General features: G+C 39.6%; 1 protein-coding gene across 2 annotated transcripts in view; it reads right to left on the bottom strand.

Annotated features, from left to right (window-relative positions):
* The window catches only part of GPC3 (glypican 3), a 461,620-nt gene that overhangs the window by 155,454 nt on the left and 290,028 nt on the right, over positions 1-16,138 (bottom strand). For both annotated transcript variants that reach the window (XM_017954390.2, XM_017954391.3), the window contains exon 4: positions 10,228-10,361. In XM_017954390.2, the coding sequence (XP_017809879.1) occupies positions 10,228-10,361 (134 nt within the window). The remainder of the gene's footprint in view (positions 1-10,227; positions 10,362-16,138) is intronic.

The following is a 16,138-nucleotide window of genomic DNA, read 5'->3' as shown; positions in this document are numbered from 1 at the left end:
CATTTTGATTTCCATAGAAGTTAAAAAAAAAAAAACCAAAAACACCCTGAACTTCTCCCAACCCTTGCAGTTTTCTTGGTGGATCATAAAGATTATTGACAACTTGAAGAAGATCTAGATGAGGTTCGATCTAAATGTCAAGGGAATGAGGGTCTGCAATAAACATAAGACCTCTCACTTTAGTATAGAAAGATATTACCTGGAAGGGTTAAGATAAAAATCTAAGAAAACCACAAAGACAGTGAATATATTACTCTCGTCTCACACTGCTATGAAGAAATACCCAAGACTGGGTAATTTATAAAGAAAAGCCAGCGCTGCATGGCTGGGGAGGCCTCAGGAAATTCACAATTATGGCAGAAGTGGAAGCAAACATATCCTTCTTCACATGGTGGCAGGAAGGAGAAAAATGAGTGCCAAGCAAACGGGGAAGCCCCTTATAAATCCACCAGATCTTGTGAGAACTAACTTACTATCATTAGAACAGGATGGGGGAACCACCTCCATGATTCAATTATCTCCATCTAGTCCCTCCCATGACATGTGGAGATTATGGGAACTACAATTCAAGATGAGATTTGGGTGGTGACACAGCCAAATCGTATCAGTGAATAATGTGAACATAGCCTGAGTTATCATGTTCTAGAACTCAGGGAATCTCTTTGAAAGTTGAACAAGTTAACTTGGAAAAATAAAAGGTTATCCTACTTTATTAACTCCACAGGGCATATAGGATGGAGACAGAAAGAGACTGTGCTTTAAAAATTTACTTCTGAATTAGTTATTTTGAATTTGTTATTTTGAATTAGTTATTTTGAACAGTTTTATTTTGCAACCATGTTAGAATGATTGGGTTCTCAGAACAGCCCCTTCAAACCTGTTGTGAGTAGTAGCTGAGAGCACTGTTTATGGAGTATGACTCAGCTGAGTTTCAGATGTCAGCTATGCCCTCACTTACTGAGCAGTGAAATCTTAGGCAAATTCTAAGCTTCTCTGAACTTTAGTTTCCTTATTTGTAAAATGAAGATAATGATGATACCTATCTTGCAAGTTTACTGTAATGATTAAATGAGACAATGCATGTAAAGTGTTTAGCATAGTACCCACACAAGTAAGCACACAGTAATCACTCTACAATGTTAGCCATTGCCAATATTACAACATTATCATGAATCTGTAGAATAGAAATATATCATTGATATTGTTTGGCTGTGTCCCCACCCAAATCTCATCTTGAATTGCAGCTCCCATAATTCCCATGTTTTATGGGAGGGAACAGATTGGAGATAACTGAATCGTGTGGGTGGTTTGCCCCATACTGTTCCTGTGGTAGTGAATAAGTATCACGAGATCTGATGGTTTTATAAGGGGTTTCCCCTTTTGCTTGGCTCTCATTCCCTCTTGCCTGCCACCATGTAAGATGTGCCTTTTGCCTTCCGCCATGATTGTGAGGCCTCCCCAGCCACATGGAACTATGAGTCCATTAACCTTCTTTTTCTTTATAAATTACCCAGTCTCAGTTATGTCTTTATCAGCAGTGTGAAAATGGACTAATACAATCACATATATATGAAATACACATATTATATTCCAGATAAATTCATGTATGCAGGACAATTAAAAGTTTTTCAAGTGCTACATAATTTTATGTACAATAAGATAATTAAAATTCCTCACTTTTTTGAGGTAGATATTAATAAGTACAACCATATTCTCTCCCAATAGATTTTTCCTGGTATTCTTCCCAAACCAGTTAGCTACTGGGCTGGGTAAACCTCTTGACTTATTTGGTACAGCAGTTTGAATGGTCTTTTTCTCTGAGCCTGGTAGGAAGGTGGTGGTGACCCTGACAGGGATTTGTGTCTAAGAATTTAAGCACTGGATGTGGAGGGCTAAAATGAAGTCAAGTTAGAAAAAGATAGATTATGGGCTGGGTGCAGTGGCTCACATCTGTAATCCCAGTACTTTGGGAGGCCAAGGCAGGTGGATCTTTTGAGAATAAGAGTTTGAGATCAGCCTGGCCAGCATGGCAAAACCCCATCTCTACTAAAAATACAAACAATTTAGCCAGGCACAGTGGTGTGCACCTGTAACTCCAGCTACTAGGGAGGCTGAGGCACAAGAATTGCTTGGACCCGGGAGGCAGATGTTGCAGTGAGTGGAGATCACACCACTGCACTCCAACTTGGGTGACAGAGTGAGACTCTGCCTCAAAAAAAAGAAAAAAAGAAAAAAAAGAAAAAGAAAAAAGATAGATTAGTCGTCAGAGAAATGCAAATCAAAACCATGAGATACTACTTTACACCCACTAAAATGGTTATGATAGACAACAACAAGTCCAGTGAGGAGATGAATAAATTGGAACCCTCACACATTGCTGGTGGCAATGCAAAATGGTACTGCCACTGTGGAAAACAATCTAGCAGTTCCTCAGAAAATTAAGCACAGAATTACCACATGACCCAGCAATTCTACACCTAGGCATATATCCAAAAGGATTGAAAGTAGGTACTCAAATAAGTTTCTGTTCATGGCGGCATTATTAACAATAGCCAAAAGGTGGAACAAGACAGATGACCATCTACTGATGAATAAACAAAAGATGATTATATATATATATAATGAAATACAATGAAATATTATTCAGTCTTAAAAAGGAATGAAATTCTGAATGTGCTACAACATGGGTAAACTTTGAAAACGCTATGCTAAGTGAAAGAAGCCAGTCATGAAAGACCATGTATTCTATAATTCCACTTTTGTTAAACGTTCAGAATAGGCAAATATATACAGATATACAGTAGATTAGTGGTTGGTTAGGACTGGGGAGATGAAGGTTGAGGAATGATAGCTAAAGGGTACAGAGTTTCTTCCTGAGGTGATGAAAATGTTCCCAAATCTATTGTGATGATGATTGCATAACTCTGGATATACTAAGAACAATTGAATTACACACTTTAAATGGATAGATTATATGGTATGTGGATTAAATCTCAATAAAGCTGTTACCCCTGCCCCTCAAAAGAAAGGGTAGAGAAGAGGTGAGAAATATGTCTTAGAGAAAGAGAGGGTTCTCTATTATGGGGAGGGATGCCCCTTGGAAGAATGAAAAGAAACATGGAGGAAAGTTGGGAAAAGCCAGGTTGGATGCAAATAAAATAAACATATAGGTGGCGCGGGAAGAAAAGAGAAATTTGTAAAAGCTGCCGCTTCAGTGCTGCAACAGCTGTAAACAGTTCAAATATATTTCTTCCTCCATCTTCTAAAATATTTTGTTTTCTTTCTCATTGTAAAAGAAATACATGTTCACTATGGAGAATTTAGAAAATAAAGAAAGATAGAAAGAGAAAAAATTCATTGTCCCACCAGACATAGATAATCACTGTTAATATTTCAATGTATTTTGCTCTAGATTTTTCTCTTGAGTAAAGCTTTACATTTATTTCTTTAACACCTATTCTTCTTGATAGGCTTGTTCTCTGAGTTCTTTTTGGTTCTTAGTGTGTATGATCTCCATTAGAATCCACTTAGAATCCAAGGTAGATTTGACTAGAAGAACCTCAGAATTAAATAAATCCTGGTTCTCAACTAATTCCCAGGCCCTGTGGGATGAGACAGTACCTGCCTTTTGAAGAACAAAGAGTAGGTCTCCAGCACAGTTCGCAAACTGGCAAATATCTTAGAGTCCCAAAGGACAGTGTTACCATTCCTTTATGGAAAACCTTCTGAATTACTGTGAGAAAATAAATCTTGGTCTCTAAAAGAAACTGATTATTGAAAATAAGTGTAGACATACTGTTTTGGAGAGTAGGGAAGAAGACTTTACAAACTGTTGGAGAGTTAATGAGCTTTTCAAAGGACAGCAACAACAAGGGATAATGTTCTCTGACACTACAGCAGCAGTGTGACAAAAGTAGTTTACCTCCCACCAAGTTTACTGGGCCTCTCTCATCTCTCCTCTTCTTTGTCTCTTCCTGTCATTCCTTTCTAAACTTGTTCCAGCACAAGAATTAAGTGTATTTTAATATTTTCTTAAATAAAGATTTATATTCCTCTGCTTATAGTTTTAAAAGAGGAGTTGAATATTTCTATTTTTCTCTTTAAAGAAAGACACATGAAACTAAACTAAGTGACATGTTAACTACCCATGTTTGACACAGTCCAGATTTTTTTCCTTTGTGCTAGTAGCCCATGACAGACAACAAAAGAATCTCCACCTGTGAACTAAGACAGTCTGCTCAACTGAATTGTTCCAGGGGAAAAAAAAGAGGATAGAAAGTTTGGACAATTAGTTGCCTGGGATGGGAAAAACAATTTGATTGAAGGGAATGTTCTTTGACTGTAATTCCACTTTATTCTAATACATACATGTCAAACATAGCATTGACATACAAATTCTGACACCTACGGCTCTCAGACAGATCCAACATTTGCTTACGACAGGCTGCTCAGGAAAAAGTCTCTTCCTAGAGGTTTCCATTCAATGTGTTAAATGTGGAACTAAAGGATAGGGCCCCTTTGCATGCACAAGCCATTTTCAAATATGGCAGCTGAGTGCACGTGATCTTCCCTGGAGGGTTTCCATCATCCTGAAGAGGATCATCCCTCCCCTTCTTTGGTTGCAGGGGAGGGGACTGTCTTTGCTTTCTTGCAATGATTTGCTTCGGCAGGCATCAAAGCAGCACTAATTGGAAATTACTGCAACTAAAAACAGTTTTTCATCCCTGACTGCAGACCTGGAACTTTTTTCCTTTATTATTAAGGCTCATTTTTTTATCTTCATGTAAAGTAATATGAGCTTATTATTTTTAAAAGTTGACAATGCAAGAAAAGTACCTAAACTAAAATAACGAAAATAGGAATGACATAAGATCATGCCTAATTCTGCTAGAGAGAGCCTTTCACAGTTTAATTCCAAACTAGAGCTTTCTACCATTCTAAAGACTTGCCCATACTTTTTCTCAGTGTTCCCTTTGCCCAGAATGCCCTCCTTTCCTTCCTCAATCTGCTGAGTTTGTTTGAACTTATCCTTCAGGCTGAGCTCAAAAGTTACCTTTTCCAAGAAGTCTTTCTTAATGCTCCCAGGAGAAGGGCTATCTTCCCCATCTGTGACACTGCCACTCTTTTGCACATAGCTCTGATTTGGCACTCACCCCCAGTGTATGGAAATTATTCATTTGCATGTTTCCCTCCCTAACTAAGCTAGGTGCTCCTTCATTCCTCAGAGCCTAACCCTTACACAATGTGAAGCATAGAGATGGTGTTGACAAATGTTGAAAGAAGTAGAGGCCTATTTAGGGCAGAATGACTTGTACTAGATCCAGAACTCATTGATTCACTCAGGACATACTTTGTTGTTTTGTTCAGAGTGGGTGGGAGTAGGTATTGATTTTGGACTAGGGGAGCTGAAATCAGCCTTTGTTCTTTGCTTTCTAGGTCATTTACTAGTGTTACCTGATCCATTGCCCCTTTAGACCAAGTCAGAGGGGAAGTAGAGGAGGGGGAGCATAGGAAGGAGAGGGCTGGAATATGTAGATATAATTTCACAAGGGTGGAAGGACCGTGTGACTTTCTCACAGGTTAGCAGTTGGGCCAAAAGCTTGGTATATGTAGATGCAAGATGAACTATTCAACCATAGATTCAGCATTTGAACAATGGAAAAATATTGTCCATGTACTCAACCAAACAGTATATTGCATAAACATGGCAAGGGAAACAGTATCATAAGGGAAGCAGTGAAGTAGACATTTGGAAGGGCAAAGAAGGGAGAAGCTGACAACTGAGATGTGCCGAAAATATGAAAGTTAGAAGGGGCTGTGAAGATTTGATTTATTCTCTTCTGATTGTACTAGTTGTGCATCTTGTTCTCCACTCACTGTTTTAAATCTGATGACAGATATTTTCAATACTTATCCCTTAAAGGAACACTAAGTCCCACACATAGACCACCAGTTGAGTATCAAATCGCCTTGAAATTGAACTAAGCTATTTCTAAGATTAGTTGTGTGTTGCAAACTACCCAGTTGGGGGCAGACAAAACAAACAGATGACTTCTGAATGCTACCAAAGGAATCCTGCATTTCATTGTGTGTTGTTATTTTAATAAGGCAAAGGGCTTTTCAACTCATAATCAGATTCAGACAGCTTGTTCACAACCTCCACAGACTGAATACTACAATAGGGTTCCTTTGCAATTATCATATTTTTAACAACAGAGGACGAAGCTTGGGCATGGGCAGGAGGAGTGCTAGAGGCACATATATTTTTCTGGACAGTGTGAAATGCTGTGCAGAAAACATACTGAGAGATTTATAGAGGTACTAACACTGCAAAAACAAACCCTCTTAATAACATCAGATTGCAGGGGGCAGTGCATTTAGCAAGAGATCATCTTAATTCCCACTTCTCCTCTCTCCCTAAGAGGGGTTACAATGCCTATTTGAGGGAGTTAAATAAAATCAGATACTCTCTTGTTGTTTTGTTTTCTTCTTCTGCCAGAGAATTCACAAAGAAAGGCTCCATCTCAGATTCTAATGCTTCAGTTTCAATACAAGTGAGTAACATCGTTAGGCATGCTCAAGCTCCCCACACCCAAAGAAGCTCTGCCTGACCATCATTTACTCAACTCTACAGGCTTTGTCAATTTTTCTTACTATCTTTTCTTTTCCTTGGAGGATGAATCTAGGCCACGTGTGGTGGCTCACGAGAATGGCTTTGACCTGGGAGGCATAGGTCACAGTAAACTGAGATCGTGCCACTGCACTCCAGCCTGGGTGACACAGCGAGACTCAGTCTCAGAAATATATGTATATGAGGCCGGGCACGGTGGCTCAAGCCTGTAATCCCAGCACTTTGGGAGGCCGAGACGGGCGGATCACGAGGTCAGGAGATCGAGACCATCCTGGCTAACACGATGAAACCCCGTCTCTACTGAAAAATACAAAAAAACTAGCCGGGTGAGGTGGCGGGCCCCTGTAGTCCCAGCTACTCAGGAGGCTGAAGCAAGAGAATGGCGTAAACCCGGGAGGTGGAGCTTGCAGTGAGCTGAGATCCGGCCACTGCACTCCAGCCTGGGCGACAGAGCGAGACTCCATCTCAAAAAAAAAAAAAAAAAAAAGAAATATATGTATATGAATCTAAACAAAGTACCAAATCCGGTGGCCAGCCAAAACCTCATTTATCAATTTCTTCTTTCCCTGGAGGAATCAACACACATACAGCTGTCCCCACTAAGGCGAAAGGGAATGAGTTCCCCAGAGCCCAAGACAGAAGTCATAGCAACAGGCCTGGATAAACCTCCTACTTATAAATGTGTCTAGGTTGGCAGAGTAATCTCAAAATGGGACTGAGTGGGTGTGTTAATTTTGAAAAAGCTCCGCATGTGATTCGGCTACAAATTCATATACCACTTCCTCCATGAAGCCTCAAGGTTCTGTCTTTCCCTGTAGGCTGCCTCTGTACTCTGGACATTCTTTTGCTTTAGCACTTACAAAGCTGTTTTGGAATTATTTGTATTTAAGTCTATTTCCCATTAAACTGAGCTAGAGAGCATAGATTGTGTCTTTGTATTTTCAGTGCCTAGTATACATTTTGGTATTAACAAGTGTTTACTAAATTTTTGCTGAATTGAATAAAGATACCCCCCACCCACACACACATATAGAGTAAGTCCTCACTTAATGTCATTTATAGGTTCTTGGTGAAACAATGTACAACAGGTTTTTGAATAACGTGGTTTCATTCAACATCGTTTTGTTATAGTGGTGATGAGGAAAAAATTGGTTTTGTTATATGCCGTTTTGCTTAAAATTGCAGTTTCTAAGAACTTACAGACACAGTTAAGTGAGGATTTTCTATGTATCTATCTATCTAGCCATGTATCTATCTACCTATCTATCATCTTCACTTCAGTCAAATATGGAAGGGGTTGCCACTAGTTAAAGGTCAATGCCTTAGATGAACTGAAGTTTATTCCTCAGGTGGTTCAGTCCAAGAGTAAATGCAATGGAGAAAAATGGACAAAGGACAGGCAGGTGCAAAAGAGGGCCTTAATATATGGCCTAAAAGACAAAAATTTTCCAAAGAACCCCTAAGCTATAGGAAAATGGCTCTCAAACATTTTGATGTTGGGAGCCCTGAAGTAGTTTTAAAATACGTCCACAAACTCCTTGATTTTCCTCCCTTCAAGAGGTGGAGCTTAATTTCCTCCCTCTCCTTGAGCATGGATTAGAACTAGTGGCTCACTGACTGGGTGCAGTGGCTCACACCTGTAATCCCAGCACTTTGGGAGGCTGAGGCAGGTGGATCACCTGAGGTCAGGAGTTTGAGACCAGCCTGGCCAGCATGGTGAAACACTGTCTCTACTAAAAATATAAAAATTAGCCAGGCGTGGTGGTGGGCGCCTGTAATCCCAGCTACTCAGGAGGCTGAGGCAGGAGAATTGCTTGTACCCAGGAGGCAGAGGTTGCGGTGAGCTGAAATGGCGCCATTGCATTCCAGCCTGGGTGACACAGCAAGACTCTGTCTCAAAAAACAAAACAAAACAAAAAACCACAAAGAATTAGTGGCTCACTTCTAACAAATCAAATATGCCAAAATTGATGATGTGTCACTTCAAAGACTAGGCCATAAAAGACACTATAACTTTCTCCTTGCTGTCTTCCATGGATCACTTATTGTGGTGTAGCCAGCTGCCATGTCCTGAGGCCATTCACGTGGTCCATATGGTGAGGAACTGAGACCTCCTTCCAACAACCAGCACTAACTTGTTACACTTGTAAGTGAGCCACTTTGGAAGTTGGTCCTCTAGACTCCATCGACATTTTGAATGACTGCAGCCTCAGGATCCCGAAGAGCTTTTGTTTATATTATATATATTTATTGATATTTACTGTTTTAGAATTTTTTTTAAATTTAAAATTTATTATTAATTTGAAACTAGCAATTATGGGCCCATTACATGTTAACATAAATATTAATAACATTTTATGATAATAGTGAGAAAAATGGTATCATTTTTCATTTTTGCAAGCTGTCTCTACTGTCTGGCTTGATAGGGGATAGGTAGATTCTCCTATTGACTTCTGCATTTAATATGTTGTAATAAATTGTTTTGGTTGAAGTATATGAACAATATCCAGTTTCACACAAATATGTAATTAGCAAAAGGAACATCTCATAGGTGCCCTGAAAGTGTCACTGGGACTCCCAGAAGTCCTGGAATCACATTTTAAAATAGCTGCTACAGGGAAACTAGGAATCCATCAGATTGGAAGTCAACAAAAGAGAAGAAATGAGGACTTTCCAAAATGCTTCAGTAGGGGAACTCTGTTAAGTTGCATTACTGCCTTCTTTCATCCTAAATTGTATCAGATCACGCTAAGAATTACCATCTCAGAAACCCCTATAGGAAAATGAGAGGAATGGAATAGTTTAACCCAAATCTGGGATGTTACATAATTCCTTTCTTTATTTTCTATCTATAGGCCAATCTCACCTAACCCCCTCAAGGTTAATAGGAACAACTCATGTCTAGCTATTCTTGAGCCAGTGGTAGGGCTGGCTATATGTGCAGTCTTTTCAGGTAGGGCAGTTCTTCTAGAGTTGTATTGGGCTTTTGATCCAATTTCTACCCCTTTATTGTAATCAAAAAAATAGAATGGGGATAGAGGGAACCTGGATCAGGGGAGAATGGATGAAGAGAACAAGAAACAAACCTGGATTTTGTCCCTTGACTGTTGTTTTAAGAACCAGGAACCAGATCCTTCATTTTATCATTTTTAAAAGAGTGCGTAAAGTGTGCAGTGTCTGTGTATGTGTGTGTGTGTATACACATGAATGTGTCTCACCAGCTTCTCTCTGGTGAATTTACCTCTGACTCACTGTTAATAATGGGAAAAGCTACAAAGCAAGCCAAGAAATTGTGAGACAAGATTGTAAGCAGAAACTATTTTGCTTAATCAATTAAAGATCTTGAATAGGGAAGTCCTTTCCACACATATTGCTGTACTAGATATTTATGAACAGTAAATTTACATTTAAATATGGCTTGGATATAATACTATATCTTTTTTAAAACATTGACAGATGATAAAATTTAATTAATCAAGCACTCTACTCAGAATAACTAAATAACATGTATTTAAGAAGTTTCACTCTAGTGGTTTTTGACCTTAAAATACAATTGCTAATTGTATGCTGGAATAAAGAAAAAAGAAACCTCTCACCTTCTTCGGCTGGATAAGGTTTCTTCATGTTCTACATGAGCAACTTTTAATACTTTCTTGTCAATAAACAGATCTTCAGGATAATAAGCAGATCTATATTGGCGTTGTTGAGAATGGGCACATAACTTGCCAATCTGAAAAAAGAAATGCAATATAATTATATGATACTTGTGCAGATATGATAGTAGAAACAAATTCTGAAAGGCACTTCAATTTCTTCCCCCAATTTTAAATAGCAGAACAAAGCTATGACTAGAGTCAAAAAAGGTGATAAGCTTGTAAGGCAAAGAACCATTGGTGGAAAGAAGGCTGGAGACTGAGAATGGGGACCCCATTCTGAATACAGCCTATTCAGAGATTTCCTAAGATAAAAAAATGGCTTTTTTTTCTATAGTGAAGTATACATTTGAGAGGACCGCCAACACAGGCCTCATGCTATTCATACCTTTTAATGGCATTTGGTATTAATACATATGAAGAAGTTCACAAAAGGGAATTGCAAAATTTAGGAAGAACTGGTGCAGAAGATGAGGGTTGTGTAGCCAGTTAATAGAAGAGCTGCCTCCCAAGCACAGAGTGCTCCCAATTTCTATGAGTATTTTGATATAAGACCCAAGCTAAGGTACTCTGATAAAAAGTGTGGTTGCTCATCTGGCTTTCCTAAAAATGCCCAAGGGAAGAAGGCAAGTCAACCAATCAGTAGCCAGTGACAGGCAGCTCACACCTGTAATTCCAACACTTTGGGAGGCTGAGGCAAGAGGATCACTTGTGGTCAGGAGTTCAAGGCCAGCCTGGGCAACACAGCAAGACCCAGTCTCTGCAAAAAGTAAAAACTTAGCCAGGCATGGTGGTGTACACCTGTAGTCCCAGCTACTCAGGAGGCTGAGGTAGGAGGATCGTTTGAGCCCAGGAGGTCAAGGCTGCAGTGAGCCATGATTGTGCCACTGCACTCCAGCCTGAGTAATAGAAGGAGATCCTGTTTCTAATAAATAAATAAATAAATAAATAAATAAGCAAGCGTAATCACCTATGAATCATATATCATTAAATAAGCTCAGGATTAAAAGTATTTTAAAAACATAATTGCTCGAGTCTCCCTTTCTTCCTTCCTCCCTGTCTCCTTCTTTCCTCCCTTCTTCCCTCCCTTTCTTCCTTCTATCTTTTCTCATTCATTCATTCAAAAATATTTATTGGATATCTCTCTCTAAAGCTGACCTCTTTTATACTCATATAGCAATACTTTTTTAAAAATGGTATAATCTTTCTTACTTAGCTCCATTCTACTCGATTTTTTTGGTTTAATTATTACTAGATTTGCTACTTTTTTCACGTTCAAGCAAAAGCCTAAATGAACTTCCATATAAAGAAATATGAATATTAACATTCTTATATATCTCCCTTGTGCCAGACACTATGCCAACGATTATCATCCCCATTTTAGAGATGAGGAAATTGAGGCTTAGGGAGTTAGGTGACTTGCATGAGGCAAATAAACAGCGGACTGATTTGTCTGACTTAGAACCCATTTGTCTGATTTCAAAGTTTATGTGGTATTGCCTTCCTAGCAGATAATGCTTGACCTTCCAGTGGCTTACATTGTACATTGTAGAAAAATATAAAGAATTACCGGTGCTCAAAAACATAGCCACCCAACGTAGCCAAGGTAAATATATAGACTGTAAACTTCAGGAAAAATATTAGAAATATTTGGCAAGGAGAAGGGTTGTATGTTTGTCACTTTTATATTTCCACGCTATTCAGACTGGATTTTGTGCACTGTTAGGTGAATTAATTGAAGCGAATTGAAAGAATCTTCTATTATCAGCCTCAGCTCAGCACTCTACTTATAAGCCATGGGCTCTGTGTGGTAATCCCAGCTTCTGGATTTCTCAAGATGGTCCTGACAGCATTTACTAAGTTATCTATTTATACAGCTTTGGAAGGCTTTTCATATAAATACATTATTGAATTAGAAAAAAAATCTAGAATCAGAGTAGCATCACCTTCATTTATAAAAGATAGCATCTATAGTTTGATATTCAGATGAGCTATACTCAATGGTTTATCTTAATGGGAATAAAACAAAAGCCGAAGACACTTAAAGACATTCAATTTAGCTTTGGAATGCATGATACTGAATTTTTCAGATGTGCTTATGTAATGCTATGTGACTTGGGCTAATATTAATTTCAAACAAAGTGTGTGCGTTCCATGAATATGCCTTAACTAGTAGCAGTCTGGTAGGGTGCTTTAGGTCGGGGCCTACCTAGCTGGACTGGAGAGTTAAGTTCCATTCATTTTCAAAGCATATAATGCAGATGCCAAATAAATGAGGGCAGACTATGTATTACCACTTTCTATCTGAAGACATATACATGTTTACTTTGTGAAAATGCAGGTGAAATTTCATGGAACAAAACCTTGATGTTTGTTCCATTAATGTCTATTATTCTGTGAACAAACATTCATGTGAGAACTTATTTCACTAGGATCAAAGTATTCTTGGCACATTCAGGAGCACAGTACACATTCTCTTGACCTACACCTGTTCCCAATCCAGCACCAAAATCAAATCTTTCACACATCTTTCACAGTAACTTGTCTACTTGCAACCCACAGCTGTGAAATCTCCTTCCCCATTGAAAGTCAGCCCTTTGTATCAGTGAATAGTATCTGGTCCACAGCAAGACTTTAAAGTTTTTGACCCCCTCCCCCCACTCGCCAGCCCCAACCTACTGGAAAGGGGTGCAGCTGAGGCAAAAGTAGGAAGGTTAAGAATAAATGATAATGTCGCCACTCTGCAATCTGACCTTTCTTCCCAACCCACCCAATGTGGTATTATCAAGCCAGCTTTCCAAGGCTCTGTGTGGGGTAAGGGGCAAACAATGGTGTCCTGCCAATAACCCTACTCCTCCATCTGAAATGTGCCATATCTTATCAGACAGGCTGCATTTTCTTCCACAAATCTACCATGAAGCAAATTCTTCTCATATACAAAGCATTTGTCAAATATATTCCCTCCTTTGGGCCCTTCTCCCTACATCTTTCACCTCCACACTATGTGAGCTATAGGTGAATATTATGAGCTTATTTTGAGAAGTGGACACTAAAAGAAAACATAACTTACAAAGAGATGCAGCATTCACATTAAAGAAGTCCTTTCAGCTTCACACTAGGGAAACGTCGGGCTATGCTGGGAGACTTGAGTCTTATTCTTCAGCAGCCCCTACTGAAGAAGTCAGCCTCTCAAGTGGCATTTTAGAAATCAATATCCTGCCCAAAAATTTTAGGCTCTTAAATAAGTAGTGCAATCCAATTTCCTTTCACTGACTAATGTATCTAGTCAAGGATGCTGCTACCTTTAAATTTGGTTAGTTGGAGGGAATTTATTGGATAGGTGAGTGTCTCTATCAAAAGACTGGAGTATAAAACCTTTTTGTTTTCCATAGACCGTGATTCCTAAAGGTGTTTTTTATTTATGTGCCAGACTTATGACAAGGAAAGCAATAGTGTTCTGCAGGGTTACAAGTCCTGAAACATAAGAAGAAGGCAGGGCCTCTGACCATATCCAGGCCAGGAAGATAATTTTTTTTTTTTTTTTTGAAACAGAGTCTCGCTTTGTCATCCATGCTGGAGTGCAGTGGTGCAATCTCAGCTCACTGCAAGCTCCACCTCCCGGGTTCACGCCATTCTCCTGCCTCAGCCTCCCGAGTAGCTGGGACTATAGGCACCCACCACTGTGCCCAGCTAATTTTTTGTATTTTTAGTAGAGATGGGGTTCACTGTGTTAGCCAGGATGGTCTCGATTTCCTGACCTCGTGATCCACCTGCCTGGGCCTCCCAAAGTGTTGGGATTACAGGCGTGAGCCACCATGCCCGGCCAGGAAGACATTTTAGTAACCTTAGCATCATTCTTTTCTGCCAGGATCCAGAAGCACCATCCTTGCACCTACATAAGGAAAATACACTGCTGGGACCCAGCAAGGTATAGATCTGGGGTGTCCAATCTTTTGGCTTCCCTGGGCCACATTGGAAGAAGAAGAATTGTCTTGGGCCACACATAAAATAAACTAACACTAACGATAGCTGATGAGCTAGAAAAAAAAATCACCAAAAAATATCATAATGTTTTAAGAAAGTTTATGAATTTATGTTGGGCCACATTCAAAGCCATCTTGGGCTGCATGCAGCCTGCAAGCTGCAGGTTGGACAAGCATGGTCTAGATCATGCAGAGCCCAGTAGGCTGGGCATCAAGAAACCTGGCCTACCACCCCACTTTCACCTCTCACCCACACCAGGACTTCACTGTGACCTGGTCCCATAGCTTCACTCTACCTGTAACTCTAGCCCTATACACAGGAGGAAGATAGGATATTTGAAGTGCCGTATTTTCTTCTCAGTTTCCTCAAAAAAAAAAAAAAAAAAAAAAAAGGTGAAAATTACTTTCTGAATGGAGTATGTTATTGCAGGGCAGGGAAAATTTTATTTTCTTGACCTATGCCTGAGGCACCTCTAATAAAAGACAAATTAAAAAGGGAAATCCATACAAATATGTTTAATATAAGTTTTACGTCACACAAGATCCTTTAGAAAGGAAGACCCAAAGAAATGGTGAAAGCTGTGGATTTTTATGCTAAGTTTGTTAAGGAAATGGAGAGTAGTGAATTGTGATTGGACAAAGAGGTTATAACTGAATGGTAATAAACTGGGGGAAACTTAGCCAGGGCAGTTTCTTCAGATTTTTCTTTGTGTCCCTGTAACTTTGGAGGTAAAGATGTTTCTTTCTTCTGGGTATAGGGTGGGTACCTCTCACATGACGGTCTTATGATATACTTCAGAAGAGGGTCAGTTAGGTTTTATGACCTGCTTCAGGGGAGAAGGGTGAGGGGAACGTGAGAGTGACTTTCTTGTTTTGGGGGTTTTCTTAAATGCAAAGGTGCCATATTTTGGGGTGGTGTGTCCTGAATCCCATTATTACCAAAGACTCTGAAATCATGCAAAAATTTGGTCTGATATAATTCACTCCTATACCTTATAATGAACATGTCAAGAAATGCAGCTACTCCATTGGTTAAAATCTAACTGCCATTCTCAGGCCCCTATTCACTGTTGGTTCTGGGAACTCTCAAGTGACAAAAAAATTCAGACTTGATCTTTTACTCCAGATGACTGAACAGAGAAAGAAAGCCTATATCGAAAGCTTCTCAACAATACCAACACTTCACGTTTCTTACACAATACCCTATTTCAACCTAGTGCTTCATAGATAACTTCTACATCCATTCTCCATTCTCTTCACTCAGTCCTACCAACAATGCTCTGAGGTATACAGAGCAGGTATTACTTATTTATTTATTTTTTTGGGACAGGGTCTTGCTCTGTTGCCCAGGCTGGAGTGCCATGGTGTGGTCATGGCTCACTGCAGCCTTGATCTCCCCAGGCTCAGGTAATCCTCCCATTTAAGCCTCCTGAGCAGCTGGGACTACAGGCACACACCACCATGCCTAGATAATGTAGCTAGACACGGGCTCTCACCATGTTGCCCAGACTGGTCTTGAACTCCTGGACTCAAGTGATCTGCCCACCTTGGTCTCCCAAAGCGCTGGGATTACACAGGATGGGTATTATTAGCCCCATTTTTAGATATAAGGAAACTGAAGCTCACAAAAGTTGGGGAACTTAAAAGCAAGGTCACAATGTTAGTAAATGGTAGAGCTGGGACTTGAATGCTGGTCTGTCTGACTCTAAAACCTATGTTTCTGTTTTTGATTTTCCCGTGTCATGGATTTCTGTCACTGGCATAGGCTCTGGGGCTTCCCAGTATTGGGTGTGGCCCAGGTCTGTGGTTATGTGGACACCTTACCTATAATTGGAGGATAGTAATAATGATGAAAAATCCTCTAAACATAT

Source organism: Papio anubis, chromosome X (genome assembly GCF_008728515.1).
Source record: "Papio anubis isolate 15944 chromosome X, Panubis1.0, whole genome shotgun sequence".
Lineage (NCBI taxonomy): Eukaryota > Metazoa > Chordata > Mammalia > Primates > Cercopithecidae > Papio > Papio anubis.
Note: the sequence above shows the minus strand (reverse complement) of the source record. Positions and strands in the feature narration are given on the sequence as shown.